The sequence below is a fragment of the Eucalyptus grandis genome, chromosome 2 (genome assembly GCF_016545825.1).
Source record: "Eucalyptus grandis isolate ANBG69807.140 chromosome 2, ASM1654582v1, whole genome shotgun sequence".
Classification (NCBI taxonomy): Eukaryota; Viridiplantae; Streptophyta; class Magnoliopsida; order Myrtales; family Myrtaceae; genus Eucalyptus; species Eucalyptus grandis.
Genome location: NC_052613.1, coordinates 38,979,220 through 38,999,497, shown reverse-complemented (window position 1 = coordinate 38,999,497; position 20,278 = coordinate 38,979,220). Strand labels below are relative to the sequence as shown.

At 39.9% G+C, this 20,278-nt stretch overlaps 1 protein-coding gene and 1 pseudogene across 3 annotated transcripts; both read left to right on the top strand.

Annotated features, from left to right (window-relative positions):
- The first annotated feature begins 8,032 nt into the window (after positions 1 to 8,032).
- On the top strand, positions 8,033 to 12,782 carry LOC104431070 (annotated as a pseudogene).
- A 3,220-nt stretch (positions 12,783 to 16,002) lies between these two features.
- Positions 16,003 to 19,940, top strand: LOC104432717 (scarecrow-like protein 34). 3 transcript variants are annotated; one of them, XM_010045230.3, is made up of 3 exons: positions 16,003 to 16,219; positions 16,872 to 19,411; positions 19,500 to 19,940. In XM_010045230.3, the coding sequence occupies exon 2, from the start codon at positions 16,928 to 16,930 to the stop codon at positions 19,295 to 19,297; it is 2,370 nt and encodes a 789-aa protein (XP_010043532.1). In that variant the 5' UTR covers positions 16,003 to 16,219; positions 16,872 to 16,927; the 3' UTR covers positions 19,298 to 19,411; positions 19,500 to 19,940. The 3 variants fall into 3 exon arrangements, with proteins under 3 accessions (XP_010043532.1, XP_010043529.1, XP_010043531.1); XM_010045227.3 differs by having other exon boundaries at positions 16,005 to 16,219; positions 16,872 to 19,394; XM_010045229.3 differs by lacking the exon at positions 16,003 to 16,219 and adding an exon at positions 16,294 to 16,451 and having other exon boundaries at positions 16,872 to 19,394.
- The last annotated feature ends 338 nt before the right edge of the window (positions 19,941 to 20,278 follow it).

The window sequence follows — 20,278 nt, the reverse complement described above, 5'->3', positions numbered from 1 at the left end:
TGATTGGTTGGAGAAATCTTTGCATGAGCTTCTTGTCAAGAACATTTTCAGTAATAGTGAGTATGATTCAGTTCAAGAAAGGATTAGAGGAGGCCAGCAAGTTCCTTCCTACCAACAGTGAATTAGGAATTAACCCGGAGGACAGAAAACTGTTGATATAATAGTTATTTCCTTTTGCACGTGTTGCTGATTTGGTTTTTCAGTTATTAGAGTTAGTGGAGTCATGTGTGTTGGTTATCCTAATTTTTAGGTGTTAGTGGGGTAAGTGTTTTATGCAAAACATGGGCAGTTATGGTGTGTTTTACGTTATGTATTTTGTCTTTTGTAAAAAGATTTGGTTGTTATGTACGTAAGATGAAGTTTTAGCCTCATCTCTCCTCCTTTTAGCAATTTAATAGTGGTATCAAAGCCTGAGAGAAACGTGAGAGAGTTAAAAAAAAAAAAAACTTTCGTGAGAAAATTACAACAGCAATATTTCCAATGGCCACCGACAATTTTGTTCAACCAGCAATTCCATGCTTTGATGGTCACTATGACCATTGGATGGAGAATTTTTTACAATCAAAGGAGTATTGGTCGGTTGTCGAATTTGGAATTCAAGAGCCACCATCAAGCATGGCTTTGATAGATCCCCAGAAAGCAGAATTGGAAACTAAAAAGTTGAAGGACCTAAAGTCAAAAAACTATTTTTTTCAGGCTATCGATCGTCCCATCTTGGAGACTATTCTTTGCAAAGAAACTTCCAAGGATATTTAGGATTCTATGAAGAAGAAATATCAAGGCTCTGTTAAGGTGAAGCGTGCACAGCTTCAAGCCTTGAGAAAAGATTTTGAGACACTAGCAATGAAAAATGGAGAATCTGTCACTAGTTATTGTGCCAGAACAATGGAGATTAGCAACAAGATGCGATTCCATGGTGAGAAGATGGATGATGTCACCATTGTGGAGAAAATTTTGCGTTCCTTGACACCAAAGTTTAATTATGTTGTCTGCTCAATTGAAGAGTCGAAAGACATAGATGCGCTCTCTCTTGATGAATTGCAAAGCTCCTTATTGGTCCATGAACATAAGATGAACAGAAGTTCTATAGTAGAGGAGCAAGCGTTGAAGGTTTCTACCAATACTCATTCCAATAATTTCAGAGGAAGGGGTAGAGGTAGAGGTAGAGGAAGGGGAGATCGAGGAAATAGAGATGTTGGCAGGAATTTTAAAGCCAATAATGACCAATTTAAAGGCAAAGGTAGAGGACGGGATCCTAACAAATTCAAGGTAAAGTGTTTTAGATGTCATAAATTTGGTCATTATGCATCTGAATGTTATATTAGGCTGCCTAATAATAAAGAAAATGCAGAGAGTTCAAATTTTGTTGAAGAAAAGGAAGCAGAAACGTTGTTGATGGTTGTTCAAGATGAAAAGAAGCGCGACTCAGATATTTGGTATGTGGATACAGGCTGTAGTAACCACATGAGTGTAAGTAAGTCTTCTTTTTCTCATCTAAATGAAGATTTTCATTCCACCGTGAGTTTTGGGGATCATTCTACTGTGAAAGTGCTGGGAAAATGTGATATTAAGATAAGAACCAAGAATGGTTTTGTGGAAACGATCTCTAATGTGTTGTATGTTCTTGACTTGAAAAGTAACCTATTGAGTGCTGGCCAATTACAAGAAAATGGTTATGTAATCACCATTCAGAATGGTGCCTGTGAAATTTATGATTTTGTTAGAGGTGTTATTGCAGTTATTCCTATGAGTTCAAATAGATTGTTTCCATTAAAGATTGAAAATATTCAGTCTTGTTTGATGGCTGAAGAGAAAGATCCCTTATGGCCGTGGCATTTTCGCTATGGTCACTTGAGTTTTGGTGGATTGAAGACCCTCCAACAGAAAAACATGGTGACGGGTCTTCTTCAAATTATTGTTCATTCCCAAGTCTGTGAAAAATGTGTTGTTAGCAAACAACATCGTTCTCAATTTTCAGAAAAAAAAAATCATGGAGAGCAAATGATGTTTTGCAACTAGTGCATTCAGACATTTGCGGTCCTATAAACCCATCTTCTAATGGAGGTAAAAGATACTTAATTACCTTCATTGATGATTTTTCCAGAAAAACTTGGGTTTATTTTTTACAGGAAAAATCAGAAACTTTCCCCACATTTAAAAACTTCAAAGCTCGTGTTGAAAATGAAGCAGAAAAAACCATTAAAACTCTTCGAACAGATCATGGTAGCGAATATTGCTCAAAAGAATTTGAAGTTTTTTGTGCAGAGCATGGCATTCGAAGAGAGCTTACTGTGCATATACACCACATCAGAATGGTGTATCTGAGAGGAAAAATAGAACCATTCTCAATATGGTGAGAAGCTTACTGGGAAGAGGAAGAGTTCCAAAAACTTTCTAGCCAAAAGCAGTAAATTGGAGTATTCATGTTTTGAACAGAAGTCCAACTTTTGTTGTTCAAAATATGACACCTGAAGAGGTTGGAGTGGGAGAAGACCAACTGTAGATCACTTCAGAATTTTTGGATGCATCGTTTATGCCCATGTCCTGGATGTGAAAATGAAGAAACTTGATGACAAGGCTGAAAAATGTGTCTTTATTGGTGTAAGTCAAGCATCCAAAGCATATAAATTATTCAATCCACTAACAAAGAAGATTGTGACTAGCAGGGATGTTGTTTTTGATGAAGAGAACACTTGGGATTGGAATAAGTAGTAGCCTACCCAAGTTCTTTATGACAATGATGCTGAACAGGACCAATTTCAGCATCTTATATGCCCCAAAATTCATCAAATACAACTTCTACAGCTGCTGGAATTTTACCAACAGGCGCTGAAGTCAATGAAGAAGAAGCCCAATCTCTTCGCCGCGTTAGAAGAAAGCTTGCTTGGATGGAAGACTATGAGATAATTGGAATTGGAGATTCAATTACTCACTTTGCCTTATTTTTAGACTATGACCCTACAACTTTTGAGAGTGCTGTCAAAGAAGAAAAATGGCGAAAAACGATGGATGATGAAATTAATTCCATTGAAAGAAATGATACTTGGGAGTTATTCGATCTTCCGGATGGACAAAAAACCATTGGTGTAAAGTGGGTCTTTAAAATAAAACTAAAGGAAAATGGTGAAGTTGACAAATACAAAGCACGTTTGGCAACCAAGGGATACAAGCAGCAATATGAAATCGACTATACAGAGGTTTTTTCTCTAATTGTGAGACATGACACGATCAGATTGGTGGTTGCATTAGCAACACAGAATTCTTGGTCTATTTTCCAGCTAGATGTCAAACTAGCATTCTTGCATGGATACTTGGAGGAACAGGTATTGTCGAGCAACCCTCTGGTTATGTTAAGATTGTAAATGAGCATAAAGTTTATAAATTGAAGAAAGCTCTTTATGGGCTAAAACAAGTCCCTCGGGCTTGATATAGTTGTATTGAAACTTATTTTCTTAAAGTTAGTTTTTCAAAATGTCCTTATGAGCATACGCTTTTTGTCAAGATTGGAGATAAAGGGAAAATCCTTATTGTCTGCTTGTATGTTGACGATCTTATATTTACTAGAAGTTGTGATGGCATGTTTGAAGAATTCAAGAAATCTATGATGGATGAGTTTGAAATGTCTGATCTTGGTATGATGCATTACTTCCTTGGCATAGAAGTGGTACAATCGGATGATGGGATCTTTACTTCTCAAAAGAAATATGTGGGAGAAATTTTGGACAAATTTCAAATGAAGGATTGTGTGGCATCCTAAAATCTTGTGACAACCTCTGCAGTACCATGAACCATGATTAGGTAATGGAAGTGCCGTTTGATTTTGTATTAGCCATTGAATTAATGAATTTCAATTAATTTAAGGCCGAGCATTGTAAATGATGATTGTTTGGATGGAGATGTGTCTTCAAGTGACCCAAGGATTTTATTTAGGTGCAATTGACATAGAAATCTTATTCTTGGTGGTGCACTTTATAAGTAGAATTTTATTGATTTAAATTATAAATTTTTGTGGGTTTATAAGTTAAAATTAGGTGTTTATTTAAATAAGGGTTAAATGGAATATGAATAGGAGAGGGTGGGCTGATTTTAGGCCCAAAGACCATCCAACCAGCCCACACCAACCCCTTGGTCGACCGGCCCATGAAGGCCCAAGACTAGCCCAACATTGAAGCCCATCAACTTTGCATGTGAGTTGCCAAGTGGCATGGAGGAGAAGCCAAGTGTGGCTGCCCTCATTGGCTTCCTTGGGCGGCTTCAGGAAGTGGGCGTGCGAGAGGAAGGAGGAGGACCGACCGCCTAGCTTGCCGCCGTCCGTTCGCCGCTTTGCCGCCGTTCTTGTTGCTGTTTGTGCTTGAGTTTAAGGCAAGTAGAGTCCTAAAACCTACCCTTTGCATTGCTGTGATGTGTGTGCAGAAGATGGTGAATGTTGGTTGTAGTAGATATCATGAAAAGTTGAAGTTATGGGGAGAAATTCGTTGGCCATGCATGCTGTTTCTGGAAAGACCAGTTCGACCATCCATGAGTTTGTATGCTGCATGTGACTTTTTAGTTGTAATCTTATTTCCATCTCTTCATGAAAGTTGTAGAGAACACCTTGTAGAACAACATACTAAAATTTTAGGCAAAACGAAAAAGTATTGGTTAGTGAAATGATTTTTCTTTGGAGAAATTAGATCTGGAATTTGTTGTACTAACCTTTAGAGATTTTGTGGTCTGTAAAGTAACTTTCTTGTGAAAATCCCACTTTGATCTCTTAACAAAAGTTGTAGTGTACTTCTTGAGGTAGAACATATAAAAAATTTAGAGGAAATGAACAAAAATAGGTCGGTGAAATCGTTGTTCTTTGAAGACACTGGATCTGGGAAAAACATTACCTCAACCCAGTATGATTTCGTGATTTTTATAAAATCATACAATTAAAATTTTGTTCGTGTGTCCTTAATGAAATTTGTAGGTAATATTCTTAGGAATAAGATACTAAAAATTTAGAAGAAATGAACATATGTAGGTCGGTGAAATGTGTTTCTTTTGAAAGATGATAATCTGGGAAAAGATACAGGCGGAAATAATCGTCTATATCTATTAACCTAGAACGATTTGGGTTTCTATTTCTTCAAGAGATATTTACCTATAGGACTTGTATATAACATGTTAAAATTTCAGAATTTTTTGAGTTCATTTGGGTATTTAATTTAAATTTCTTCCGAAACTGTGCAAGTTGAAATATTGAAGTTTTGAGAACTGTGATGCATGGACCATACTGTTTTGTGTGAGATTCTTTTGATATGATGTTATTAATGAGATATCTGCCTTTAGGTCTCGTCTATAATGTGTCAAGTTTTCAGAATTTATTAATGTCATTTACTAATTTTTCTGGAGTTTTAATTAGAGGAATGCATTCTGATTTTAAAAAAAAACTTGATGTGTTTTGAAAAATAAATGAAATTATCCATGTGATGAAATAATTTGAGTGGTTGATTTTGCTGCATATGTGATGGCATATGGCGTGTTATATGGCATGAAAATTTGGTTGAGACCCTTGATATTGTTGCATCAAATGCCATGTTGAAATTGAGATACATGTATAAATGTAAATCGAGAAGGTAACAAGACCGTCGGAGGTGTGAGCCGATGATGCCTCGGGAGTTTCAAGATGCCTAGAATGTGGGGGTGCCGGATGCCTGGAGTGTGTGTGCCAGATGTCCTCGGAAGTTTTGAGATGCCCGGAATGTGGGGGTGCCGGAACCCTCGGAGGTGTGTGCCGGGGGGATACCTTGTGATGCCGATTGGGGTACGAGATGCTCGGAGTGTGTGTGCCGGAGGTTCATTGTGATGCCAGGTTAGATACGAGCAATAAATTGTGGGATGCAAACATTGGTCTCTGGGAAGAAAATGATGTGATCTAATTGAAATATAAAGATCGAGGATGTGCACATATGGCATGGATATGCATGAATGCTTGATGATAAGTGCATGGTGGTATATGCACATGTGGCATGGATATGCATGAATGCTTGATGATGAGTGCAGGGTGGTATATGCACATATGGCATGGTGATATATGCATGAATGCTTGATGATGAGTGCATAATGGTGTATGCACATATGGCATGATGATATATGCATGCATGCAAGGTAGGGTATGCTTGAATGCATGAATGATATATGCTTTGTTTATGATGCCTTAATTGTTCTGTTTGACGCATTGAGTAGTTTGGTGGATCTTTACTACTAAGTGGTTGTACTCACCCCTTTTGGGGATTAACATTTTAGATTAGAAAGATACTTTTGCTGCCGGTTGCACGCGGTACTTACTATGGCATACCTACTGATGTGGATGTGGAGTGTACTGAGCATGTCTGTGTCGGTGCTCCTGGTTTAGTTTTTGTTCGAGTCCGTGTCCTGATGATGTACGATGTGAGTCGAGCTGATGGCCCGATCATCCAGGAGTTTTTATTTGTCCATGTCCGACATGATGGAGCGATGTTAGGGATGTTACCGCCGCCGCCACCCGATGCACCGGATTGGGTATGATGGCGTGTATAGTTGTTGAGAGCTGACACTTTTTGGAGATAGCCGACGCTCGTTGATGGAGGGTGATACATGTTCGATGTAGAATCGAGTCCTCTTTTGGGTGGTAGCCAAGTATAGTTAAAATCTTGGCCTTTTTGTTGTATCGACCTTGATGTCCATCATGAAAATATAAATAAGAGTGAATCGGCATTATCTTTTCTTATGGTGCGTAGTTGGTATGCATTGCATTATGGTTATTGGAGGGAAAGATGGTGAGACTTGTTTATGCTTCTGCTAATAAGCTACGCTGGGACCGTTTTCCAAAAAAAAAAAATCTCTAATCAAAGTTATATGAGATCGAATAACTAAAGAGAGAGAGTACCTATGGCGACCTCAGACGAGTCAGGGGTGCCACAGATTGTAATCCTATAAACACTCCAGTTGAGTTTGGCTTAAAGTTATACAAAGATCATGAAGGGAAGAAGGTTGACATCACACTTTATAAACAAATTGTGGGCAATTTGATGTATTTAACTACAACAAGACCAGACATAATGTATTATGTGAGTTTAATCAGTAGATATATAGATAATCCTACACAAATGCATTTGTTAGCTGCCAAGAAAATCCTTCATTACTTGCAAAGAACAAGAGACTTTAGGCTATTTTACAAGAAGGGTGAAAAGTCCAGTTTGTTGGGATTTATTGATAGTGACTATGCAGGAGATCAAGATGATATGAGGAGCACTTCGGGTTATGCTTTTATGTTTAGGACAGGTGCCATTTCGTGGTCATCCAAGAAGCAACCAATTGTCACATTGTCAAGTACAGAAGCTGAAATTATTGCTGCAATAACTAGTGCTTATCAAGCTATTTGGCTAAGGAGAATTCTTGAGGAGCTACAATTCAAGCAACCGGAACCTACTAAAAAAATTTGTGACAATAACTCACCAATAAAACTCTCCAAGAATCCGGTGTTACATGGAAGAAGCAAGCACATTTATGTGAAGTTTTATTTCTTGAGAGAACTTAGCAATGATGGAACAATTGATCTAATCTACTGCAGGAGTGAAGATCAAGTTGCTGATATATTCACCAGGGCCCTCAAGATGGAGTAATTTGTGAAGCTCAGAAGGTTACTAGGTGTTTGCACGGTGAAAAAAGTCAAGGCTTTAAACTGAATGTTAGCAAACATCAGTTTAAGGGAGGGATTGTTGATATAATAGTTATTTCCTTTTGTACGTGTTGCTGATTTGGTTTTTCAGTTATTAGAGTTAGTGGAGTCATGTGTGATGGTTATCCTAGTTTTTAGGTGTTAGTGGGGTAAGTGCTTTATGCAGAACATGGGTAGTTATGGTGTGTTTTACGTTATGTATTTTGTCTTTTGTAAAAGACTTGGTTGTTTTATACGTAAGATGAAGTTTTAGCCTCATCTCTCCTCCTTTTAGCAATTTAACAAAAACTGCCAGTGGAAACAAAGGACGAAACCCCAAGAACGCGTATCAATGAGGAGATCAACATGAGGCGCTTATCTGGTGGATTTAAGGGATTAAAGAATCACGAGAGGGATGAGGATGCTTTTGAGGAAGGAAGGGCCTTGTACCCAGAAGAGAGTGAGCTTTCGAATTTGTTTGATAAGGTGTTGCCCTGCAACTATTCTAGCAACAAATCCATGGAGACAGGGCGAAGCAAAGGCATACAGCCACAAATGAACAAGTGCAACTATTCTAGTGACAAATCTGTGGAGACAAGGCTAAGCAAAGACATACGGCCACAAAGGAACAAGTGCAGTTCCAATAGAGATAGGGGCCGTGGTAAGAAAGAAGCGGGGAAGCAAGAATATTGTTGACTTTGTTATAATTATGGTTAATAGATCAACGAAAGCCAATAAATTAATATACGTCTTTTCTGTTCACGTATCTCTCGAATTCATGAATTTCTTAAACTTTTCTATTTATGTATCCATTGAATTCATGTATCTTTTAGTTAATGTATTTATTAAGTTTACGAATCTCTTAAATTCACGTGTCTCTGGATTCTTGAATCTTTTGGATTCACGTATCTCTTGATTCATGAATTTTGTGGATACATGCGTTTATTTAATTCATGTATCTCTTATGTACATAAACTTTAAAGCTCTATAAATAGATAAGAGCATAGAGCTTCATCAGAAGGTTTTTCAATAGAACAATTCGAGACAATGATTCCAAAAGAGATTTGAAATACTACTCTATTCTTTTGATTTTTCTAGGTATGCTGCAATTAAACGGTTCGACTGAGTCCTGTTTGCATAGTGCTAATCCAAACAGGTTTGAGGTGTTGTATCTTGGGAGGCATAGTTCATGAATCTGCGGAGCACCATTGGCAGAAACTAATCGTCTTAAGGAGATTCGGATATCCATACCTCACCTCCATTACATTGATATTATGATGACAACAAATAATTTGTTTTCTCTAGATTATATTCCAACAATCTTAAGGCGATTAGATCACTCACTGTTTGTTGTTCTTGTCAGATTATTGAGATATCTGAAAACAATCAAGTGTCATTCAATGTCTAAAATGTTTGAGGAGACGTTCCTATGGTTGATTCAACAGTTGCTATGGAAGATGTTCAGCCCTCAGGGTTTGAATTTGTAATAGCCAATGCTACGGGCCCTTGGGCCAACACCAATTTTGGTGGTGCGGGTACAAGTCATACGATTGATATGCCCCGGACTGTTTTTCATAACAGTACAGGCCAAATGGCTTTTGGCTCCATTTTTAGAGGGATAGTTCAACTAACCTTGCCTACTGTGATGGTAACACCTCCAGTTACAGCTAATAAGAAACTAGAGAAATTCACCGGAGTGGGCTTTAAACAGTTGCAACAAAAAATGTTCTTCTATCTGACCATGATAAATCTGACAAAATATTTATTCGAGGTGTGCCCGGTAATTAGTCCAAATGAGCACGATGTCATTACACTCGGTGCATTGGAGGCTTGGAAGCATGAAGACTTTTTATGCCAAAATTATATTATTAACTGTTTAATGAATTCTCTATATAATGTTTATTGTACTATTGAATCTGTTAAATAGTTATGGGAGTCCTTAGAGAATAAATACAAGACTAAGAACACTAGCACCAAGAAATTTATAGTTGTCAAATTCTTGGACTACAAGATGGTGGATTCTAAATCTGTCATAAGTCAAGTTCAAGAATTGCAATTAATTCTAAGTGACATCTCTGCTGAGAGAATGATACTTAGTGAATCATTTCAAGTGGCGGCCATGATTAGAATACTGTTGACTTGAGAACTCTCCTGATTCTCTACGCACAATCTATCTATACTAGTGATTTGGACTGCTAATGAATTGTTGAAGCAGATTAGAGAGAACTCTTCTCCATTTGGGGATGCCTCTCAAAGATTGGTCCATTACTTTGCCGATGGGCTAGAGGCACGATTGGTGGGCAACAAAAATCGAACGCAAGACTTTTATTTTACTGTTGTTGCCAAGACGACCTCAGCAGCCGATGTCTTGAAAGCCTTCCAGCTTCAATTTTCAACATGCCCGTTTAGTCAGTTCCCCATTTTCTTTGCGAATTACATGATTTTAAAATTTGCAGAGAAAGCCACCACCCTTCACATAATAGATTTCGGCATTGCATTTGGTTTTCAATGGCCCATCCTCATACAGAAGCTTTCTTCTCGACCAGAAGGCCCCTGTAAATTGCGCATCACAGGGATAGAGCTTCCACTGGCTGGTTTGCGCCCAGCGGAAAGAATAGAGGAGACAGGTTGTCATTTGAAAAAGTACTGTGAGCGTTTTGATGTCATTTTTTATTTCAATTTCATTGCATCGAGGAATTGGGAATTTTATTATACTCTCGAATCTCAAGATTCAAAGCAATAAGACAGTTGCTGTGAATTGCTTAGATCAGTTTAAGAATCTTCTCGATGGGACAGTAGAGGACAACAATCCACGTGATACTGTGTTAAATCTAATTCAGGAAATTAAACCACATACATTCATTCATTTGGTACGTAATTGTTCCTACAATGCACCCTTTTTTAAGACAAGATTCCGAGAGGCACTTTTTCATTTTTCTGCAGGGTTTGAATTGCTTGATGCTACCATTGATTGTGACAACCAAGAGAGGTTGACTTTTGAGAGAGAGTTCCATGGACGGGAAATTATGAATGTCGTAGCATGTAAAGATTCAGAAAGGATTGAGAGGCCAGAAACGTACAAGCAATGGCAGATTCGACATACGAGTGCTGGGTTTAAGGCGCTTCCTCTCGACCAAGATTTCATGAAGTTATTCAGGGGTAAGATGAAAGCATACTCCAAGGATTTTGTGCTAGATGAAGATGACAACTGGATGCTGCAAGGTTGGAGAGGTCGGATTTTTCATGGCTCCTGTTAGGTGCCTACTTAGGATGCTCTAAAAAGAACGTTTTCTGTCATGACCTGCAGATTACTGGGATTCTTCCCAAGTCGACAGGTCAAGGATTCGTATTAGAGTAGCTCAGTATGTACTTATTTCCAGCTTCCCTGTTTGTTCCCGTCTCTTGTACTTGCGAACAATTTTGAATTTGGAATGCTTTCTTACTACTTATCTAATTCTCGATATAGGAAGATATAATTTGCAGCTCCTCTGCCGCACCGCATTGTGAAGTTTGCTGATTATGTGTCATGATTTTTCTATCCTATATCTCACAAGTTGTGCAAGTAATATGGCAGCTCGAAGCTGATAATGGATATGAAAGCAGCTTTGTCATGTATGGTTTGTGCTGTCCTTAGCTCTTTTAAGGACTTGAGCAGCCAAGGAGGGGCTCATGGAGGTGTTGATGGATTTTTTATTTGATAGGTCAAGTTAAGCCCATCCGCCCATGTTGGGCCAAAACACCCGGCCCGTATGTGAACGGCCTTAAAAGGAGAGGATAGTTATTTTTAAGTGAAAATAACTGCAATATATAAAATAAAAATAAAATAAAGATAAAATAAAAAGGGGATATAGTTACCAGTATCGTATCAAAGAAAATACGCTTCCCTATTTTTTCCCCCTTGAAGCAGTATACTTTCTCTTGACGAATGGAACTCCAGGGCTTCAAAGGATTTCTCTATACTTAATCTGTGGCAATATGTTTGTCTCCGTAATATGCCTTTGATCAGTGTTATATGTTTCCAGGCACATTTTCGCGTTCGTTTTCAATATTTAATTGTTTGAGCATCGGATCGATTTTCTTTTTGGAATTTGTTTCCAACAGGTGCGTTACAGAAAATGATGCGTTATAGAATATGATGCAGACAATGTAAGTTCTTCCTGTCTTCAAGTCAACTTAAGGGCAAATGAATTTCTGGATTACTTTCTGGCATGCAGGCATTATATCTTGTATCTCCGTTGTCTTTCTATGAAGAAATTTGGATGGGTCGATTGTTGGTTTATATACAAGGGAGATCAAGTATGTGATTAAACTAGTTATTGTAGAAAAAATTGAATTCTCATGCAATTCAGTCTGTTAATAAATTGTTTCATTTACACCAACAACTGACAAAAGGGGGGTGAGATTGATTTGATCTGCAAAGGTTTATCTTTTGTACCATCATTTTTTTCCTTTTTTTTTTTTTTCGGGAGGGGTGGAAGCACTTTCATTCATTCAGCCATAAACAAGCTCTACTATAGCTAGAAAGTGAGTTTCAAAGAGTTCGAGGGGATAAAGACAATCAACTGGTGGAGAGAGTCTGATTTCGTTGGGCTTTAACGATTAGCAGTTGCAACTTGATTAGTCTCTCGGAATCAGTGGGCTACTTTCACGTTCCCTAATGGGCCAACAAAGCCTGGTATTCGAACAGCCCATGGGCTTTCCACTCGGCCCATGATACACTTCACAACTGATAGGCATCGGAAGATAGCTCTAAGTGCAGATCGCTCTTCACCTGCGGGTTAGATTTCTCTTGCAAGTACACAGCAGCCTCCCTCACGCTACCATTGATCGTGACAACCAAGAGAGGTTGGTTTTTGAGAGAGAGTTCCATGGACGGGAAATTATGAATGTCATAGCGTGTGAAGGTTCAGAAAGGATTGAGAGGCCAGAAACGTACAGGCAATGGCAGGTTCGTCATGTGAGGGCTGGGTTTAAGGCGCTTCCTCTGGACCAAGATTTCATGAAGTTATTCAGGGGTAAGAAAAAGGATTTTGGGCTTGATGAAGATGGCAGCTGGATGCTTCAAAATTGGAGAGGCCGGATTTTTTTTGGTTCCTCCTGTTGGGTGCCTACTTAGGACGCTCCAAAAAGATGTCTGTCATGAGCACCTGTACATTGCAGGGATTCTCTCTGAGTTGACAGGTCAACGATTTGTATTAGAGTAGCTCAGAATGTAAATACTTCCGGCTCCTCTGTTGTTTTTGTTTTTTTTTTTTTTTGGTAGAAGGTAATAATATATTGAGCTTAACCAACAATATACACAAGATTCGGCTCCACAAAACTTACACTTAAAAATGCAACAAATCAACTTGAGTGAAAGGGAGCTGAATGCAAAAAGCTGCTCACAAAAAGGCGGCGAACAAGGAAAAGGCAGGCAAAACCTGCACTACCAAACAGCAACAAGAGAACAGAAATCCGGCTCCTCTGTTTGTTCACGCATCTTTTTACTTAAAAACAATTCTGAATCTGAAATGTTTTGTTGCTGTTTATTTAATTCTCGAGATGGGAAGATACAACTTGCATCTTCTATGTGGCACTGCATTGTGAATTATGCTGCTGAGGTGCCTGTCATCTAACTAACCAAGATCTCACGAGTTCTGGAAGAAATATCGCAGCTTGAAGCCGATGATAGGTTAAGGGTGCAGCATTAATTAGTCATGGTTCCGTGCTTTTTCTCTTGATGGCTATGTTGTTTGCTAATATCCTAGAATACCGAAAGCTGTTTAGCTCGTTTCAGAACCTGAGGGCCAAGGGGGTGCTCACGGTGGATGCGTTCCAAAACCTGATGGAGACGATGCTCGTGCTAAGGGAGGAATCATGGTCCTTGATGTTATAGAGTGGACATCGACTTCCATTTTCTTTCTTCCTAATCATGCCGTGGAATTCTATAGAAAGCTATTCAATTAGATTAATGACTTCCATTTTCCTGGCTAGCGAAAAAAGTTATTTTATTAGTTGGCGTATGATATTGACATGTGTGTGTAATTAAAATTTACTAGATGAATGGTCATGATTTTTGAGGTATAAGGTGAGCATGTATTAATTTTTTGACAATGCTCATGGTAATTGCTTAGTTCCCCTTATGGGACACGAAATGGCCACTCTTGAGTTGATTTTACTACTAGATAGAATGAGGAGAGCTCTTTTGACTTCTTTGGAAAAGGAATTCCTCTGCCAATTGAATTTTAACCCATTGTAATTTGACATCTTGCCAACAATCCAGATTCATCTGTAACACAAACAGGATCGAATTCCTAATCTGGTAGTTCTGGAAAGCTTGGAACGCGCATGCAGCCCCAAATACACACGGTTCAACTTAATCCTCTTTTGACTGGGCTGGTTTATGTTGAAGAGGAAACTCACTCAATTCCACAATCTTTGCATCAGTTCCATTTCTGATCAATTCCATCTCCATGACCTCATTATTGTCTATGACCTCATTATTGTCATACATGAGCTCATTGATAGGTGCAATTCGACAACTTTTTGGCTCCATCGAGCGACACAACGGAAGGTCCTTTGATTATAGTTTTGTTTGCATAAAAAAAGAGTGAGGGGAGATGAGTGAAGCAGGAACTTTTTCTGAACATATCCATACCGAATCTTTCACAAGTATAATAAGCATTATAACAATGACACCCATCATGCGCACATACACATATATTTTATATTGACAAAGCCTCTTAATATCCTATTTACTAAAACAATTGGTGGTAGTTATTTTCAATGGCTTTTATGGATGGAAATATCCCTAATTACCTTGTTAAGTAATACATATCTGTACTTAAACTTCGGAAAACCGATGCATATAGATTTTGAGAAAATTGTTCTTTTCGGCCCAAGTAGAGGCTTATTTGTTAGTCACATTTAAACCTATCAAAATGGATTACAAATCCATTTGTTTACCCATATATGATTATTTGAGTTGTTATAAAATGGGTCATAAAATTTATTTGCAACTTACTCAACCCTAGGCTACCTTTATGATTCTATCTCACCTTCACTCACTCTCACGTTTATTCACTTTGCACTTTCACCTCAGTTTGGATATGAGTTTTCCTAAATTGAATTAATCGGTATGAATCAATTTGCATTGTGTGGAATCAAATATATTTAAGGTGCATTCGTTTTGTAGAAAATGAAAATGATCACTTCTATTGTTTAGAAAAATTAATTAAAGGAAAATATTTTTAGCAATGATAACAATATATACCTAAATAGCTTCGTAGGTAGTGAAAATTTTTTCCATTCATTTATTTCTCTAAACGATAAGTGATAATTTTTTTGAATGTTTTCCAAATCACTTTTTTTCAACGAAATGAATGCACTTAGGCCGGATTTTTTTCAATCCAACACAAATTCAATTTAATCCTTGCTGCACATTCACAAAGAAAAAAGAAAGTAAAAGTGATAGAGAATTCGAGATGTAGTATTTTATTTTGATTCATTTTTAAACTAGGGTTATGTTTGGCTAAGGATTCACTATAATACACACATCGCACATCTCTGTCATATCAAACATAATATATATTTAGTACCTATTCATGAACTTAAACTCAAGTTACTAATAAAATATAAAAAGAAAATATATTCCGGTGGCAAGTCCAAACTTAAACTATCAAGAAAATATGAGTTCAACTTTGGGGTTGTAACAATACTTTATTTATAGAATGAGGAGTATGAATGCGGAAGGAAGTGGCAAGGGTTCCTACTGAGTTGATTGGGACAAGGGTCCTCCGGTCCATCCAGCCAGGATTCACCTGCGGTTTCAAGAGTCAGCCCTCGAACAGTTACAGCGACAAGTGACGGCAGCCGTCGGGAAAGCGGTGGGCGGTTGCCTTATCTGACCGGGTCAAAAGCTGGTAAAGCGTCAAGCCCCATGTGCTTTTGGCTCGGCGGTCCTCCTCTTTCCTCGAATCCGGTTGCCTTGGTGCGCTGTCGTCATTGGGTTTTTCTAACCTGGGGCGAACCCATGATTACCTAATACATTGGACTTAACCTCGGGAGTCGACTAGATTAATGATGACGGGTACTATCAATCGCCATTATCCCCAATATCATAATGTCCCTGTTGGTCGTCACCGTCATTCCACTCACGGCCGTCTCGAAGTGGCCCGCCGAGACGCCAGTCGCCGCTCGCCACGCGTCGGGGCCAGGGGACCTGCCCCTCGTGACTTCCGCTATCCCCGCTCGATCTTCATCCATCGGTCCCAGGAACCGAAGCGCAGGCCACATTCGGGGAAACTTCGTACCCTCGTGTCGCCGTCGCTCAGTGCTTGGAATTTTTTTTTTTTTTTGAGCAAACGCTCAGTGCTTGGATGACTCGCTGACCATCGTCGATACCCCCAAAAAAAAAGAAAAAGAGAATTTTTTTTTTCTTGGAGTGCACGGTCTTCTCTCTCTCTCTCTTTCTATACATACACAAGAGAATCGGTCACTCTCGCTAGCGTTTTGTTGCTCGCGAGCTTTCCTTCAGCAAAAATTACTCCTGCGAGCGCCGTGTTTCTCGCTAAGGTAACGCGCTCCGCAGTGCTCCTACTGTTTAGTTTTGTCGCTTGGGATTGTGCAATAGTCAGTTCCTATCGGTCCTTCATGCCGGAGGAGATCACGCGTTTCCCTTCGCTGACTCCGTACTTTGCTTTTCCGCATGCCTAGGAATGGTTTTTTTTCGTAGCTGTTTCTTTCTCTTTCCGGGCCCGTAGGACCGCGCTCGTTGTTTCTGAGTCCTGACGTCCCGAAGACTGAGGTTGGTCATGAACATAGGCGATTGGATCTTAAGTATCATGGGTGATTATTATGAACTGGCGTTTTGAGTTTGAGAGGGATGTTAGAGATATTATTGTCTGAGGTTGTCTAGTCTCTGATTGATTGTTGTCCCTGTATGTTGGACTAGATATCTTGTGGCTGTTGATAGGTGCCTGTGTCTGATCATCCATCTTGAAATCCGACTCCATGTTTTGCAAATTTACTCCAACCGTTTCGTGCTCATCTTACGTTCCGTAATTTAGGGTTTGAGTGAATGTAATCCCTTTACTCTCCGTAGTTTCGGTTGTTTGACTTGATTTTGGATTTGTCAATTTCGGCGCCCCGGGGGGGATTCTCTTACATCATGGTCAATGTTCAAGCTGGGTTTCTAACAGTTAGATACTTGCTACCTCTGTAACAGTCGCCAGGTTGAGTTGAGGTGGTGAGCTTCTGAAAGATTTTGAGACGGTGATAACTATGGAGTCCAACTTTACTGGATCTACTCATGCTGCGGATGATTTCGAGACCAATAGCCTCGCTCACCCAGCAAATTCAGATCATCCCTCGAATCTCTTGGATGGATTCGACATAAATAATTTTTACGTTGATTTCAACTCCACAGAAATTACCTCTCTCCTTTACCAAACTGAACCTGCTTATGACAACCCATCTGCTGCAGTTAACCTTGATGGAGACTTTGATTTTCCATCCACGGATGTGAGTTCCAAGGATGCCTCGCTGCAACATTCTACGATCTCCAATGGAAGCCCAAGTCAAGGGGGGGAATCTTTCTCCCCTCCCTCTGATTACAGCAACTCGACAGATCCTGTTCTCCGGTACATACATCAGATGCTTGAGGAGGAGAATGTGGAAGAGCAACCCTGGATAAGTCCTGATGATTTTGCTCTACAAGATACAGAGAAATCCTTGTATGACTTGCTCGGTGAGAATTCTACTTTTTCTCCTGAACCGGCTGTACAATTCGACATCAATCAGTTCATTGACAGCCCAAGCAGCAACTCTTATGAAAATAGCAGCGATCAAGGTGGTGATGGCACTACTGACACCAGAACCAACTGTAGCCAGTTTTCTGGTCCTAATTCACCAGATAATCCTGAAGGAAAAAACCAGGCTGTCCTTCAGGGCCCATATCCTGGTAATGGGGTCTTGCCGTCGAATATGGGTACCAGTTCCCAGCTGCATACCAATCCGATGAGCAGCTTGCAGCATCAAGATGAGTTCAGTGATTCCTTCCCAAGCGATCTCCTGGTTAGCAATATGTTCAGCAACAGTAATTCTATTCTGCAGTTTAATAAAGGTTTGGAGGAGGCCAGGAAATTCCTGCCCAGTAGCATCCAATTAACGATCAATCAGGAGGATTACAAGTCGGCTCCAAATGTCAGAGAGCCTGGAGAGAATGGCACTGATGATGGGAAGAGTGTGAAGAGTCGCTCAGAGAGTGGGTCATGGGGGAGAAAGAATCACGAGAGAGATGATGAGAGTTTCGAAGAAGGGCGAGCCAATAAGCAATCGGCATCATATACAGAAGATGGTGAGCTTTCTGAAATGCTTGATAAGGTATTGCTCGGCTGCGGTTTAGGGGGTCAAATGTCGGGGTGCACACCCGAGAACATGAGCCAATCCAAGGGCCCACCTGGTCCAAAGGGTGGCAGGGTTCGCCGTAAGAAGGGAAATAAGAGCACAGCAGACTTGAGGAGTCTTCTGATTCTCTGCGCCCAAGCTGTCTCTGCTAATGACTTCAGGACAGCTTATGAACTGCTAAAGCAAATTAGACAAGATTCTTCTGCCTCTGGTGATGGCTCTCAAAGATTGGCGCATTACTTTGCCAATGGGCTGGAAGCACGCCTTGCAGGCAGTGCCGGTGATAGACAAACCTTTTTCTATTCTTCCGAATTGCAGAAGAGGACAGTAGCTGATAAGTTGAAGGCATACCAGCTTCATCTTTCGGCCTGTCCATTTAAGAAATTGCCCATCCTCTTCGCAAATGTCGTTCTTCTCAAGATTGCAGCTACAGCGAAGGTGCTTCATATTATAGACTTTGGAATCTCTTTTGGTTTTCAATGGCCAATCCTTATCCAGGAGCTCTCAAAAAGAGATGGTGGACCTCCTGAGCTGCGAATTACTGGAATTGAGATTCCACAATCTGGCTTTCGTCCTGCCGAGAGAATCGAGGAGACAGGTCGTCGTTTGGCTAAGTATTGCGAGCGCTTTAAGGTTCCCTTCGAGTTCCATGCGATACCATCAAGGAACTGGGAGTGTATCAGAGTTGAGGATCTCAAGATCCAAAGTGGCGAGATCGTTGCAGTGAATTGTCTCTCTCGATTTAAGAATCTTTATGATGAGACGGTTGAGGTGGATTGTCCACGAGATGCTGTCTTGAGGCTAATCAGGAGTATAAAACCAGACGTCTTTGTTCATGGCATAAGTAACGGATCCTATAATGCGCCCTTTTTCTTGACTAGATTCCGTGAGGCTCTTTTTCATCTGTCTGCAATATATGATATGTTAGATGCTACTGTACCCAGTGACAATGACCAAAGGGTAGTCGTGGAGAGAGAGTTCTATGGACGGGAAATTATGAACGTCGTGGCATGTGAAGGCTTGGAGAGGATTGAGAGGCCTGAGACATATAAGCAATGGCAAGTTCGCGTTGCCAGGGCTGGTTTCACACAGCTTCCTCTAGATCAGGAGGTCATGGAGATGGCTAGAACTAAGATGAGCAGACACTACCCCAAGGATTTTGTGCTTGCTGAAGAAAGCAAGTGGATGCTGCTTGGTTGGAGGGGCCGGATAATTAGTGCTTGCACTTGTTGGGTGCCCATATAGATTACTCCCAAGGCATGTTTTCTAACTTGACGACTGGCAATTGGTGAGATTCTTGCTGAACTGCCGGGCCAGGAGCACATGTGAGAGAGAGGCTGAGGTAATGCTAATCTTCAGGTCTCACTCATATGTGCCTGCATTTAATGTGTGCATTTCCCTGCTGTTTAGCTTCTGTTTGGATAATCATATGAATCTTTTCTTGCAGATCACTTGAAGGAGCAAATACACTGATGTGAAATGGGCTGCAAACTGTTGCAACAAAAGAAGAATATCACAAGAGATGAATCTTAAGTGATTGCTATTTTGGGAGGAACTATGACAGATAAAACTGTTGTTACAAGGATCTCAATCGAGGGATTGGGAGCATTTGTGCAATTTTATTTCTGGCAGTGGTGGTCAAAAGGATTTGGTTATCTATGTAGTGCAGTGCCAACTTTATACGTTTTCTTGTTTGTTGGTGTTTGTAAGTTTTGGGCAGTATAATTGACTTATATCTGCTGTTCCAGTACAATATCTGGGATATGCTTATGATTTAGGTCAAAGAATTATGGTGTCAATAACATCGCTAGATATGTCGAAGTAGACTCTTAGCCTTACCCAAGGCCCACGAGGTCTTCCATTATTGATTTATTTCAAGTGCATGGTAGTTGCATGCTTGTTAGAAAAACTTGCCGTGTCTTTGGCAAATGTGGTTTGGCAAATGTGGTTGTGTTCGGAAGGGACCACGGTAACATTTGCTCTCTATTCTGAAAGGGTCACAACCATGGCAAACTACGCTGTTCTGAAAAAATAGCCATGTGGTCATATTTAGGAAATTTGCCATGATTATTTCCCAAAAGAATAGAGCAAATACTGCAATGGCCATGTTGTCATACAATGGTATCACATTTGCCATGTTTATTATATAATGTTTTTCAATGTACTGCACTAGCCATGTTGCCATGGTTATGGCAGGGAATTGCATTGGAAGCAAAGGGGATTGAG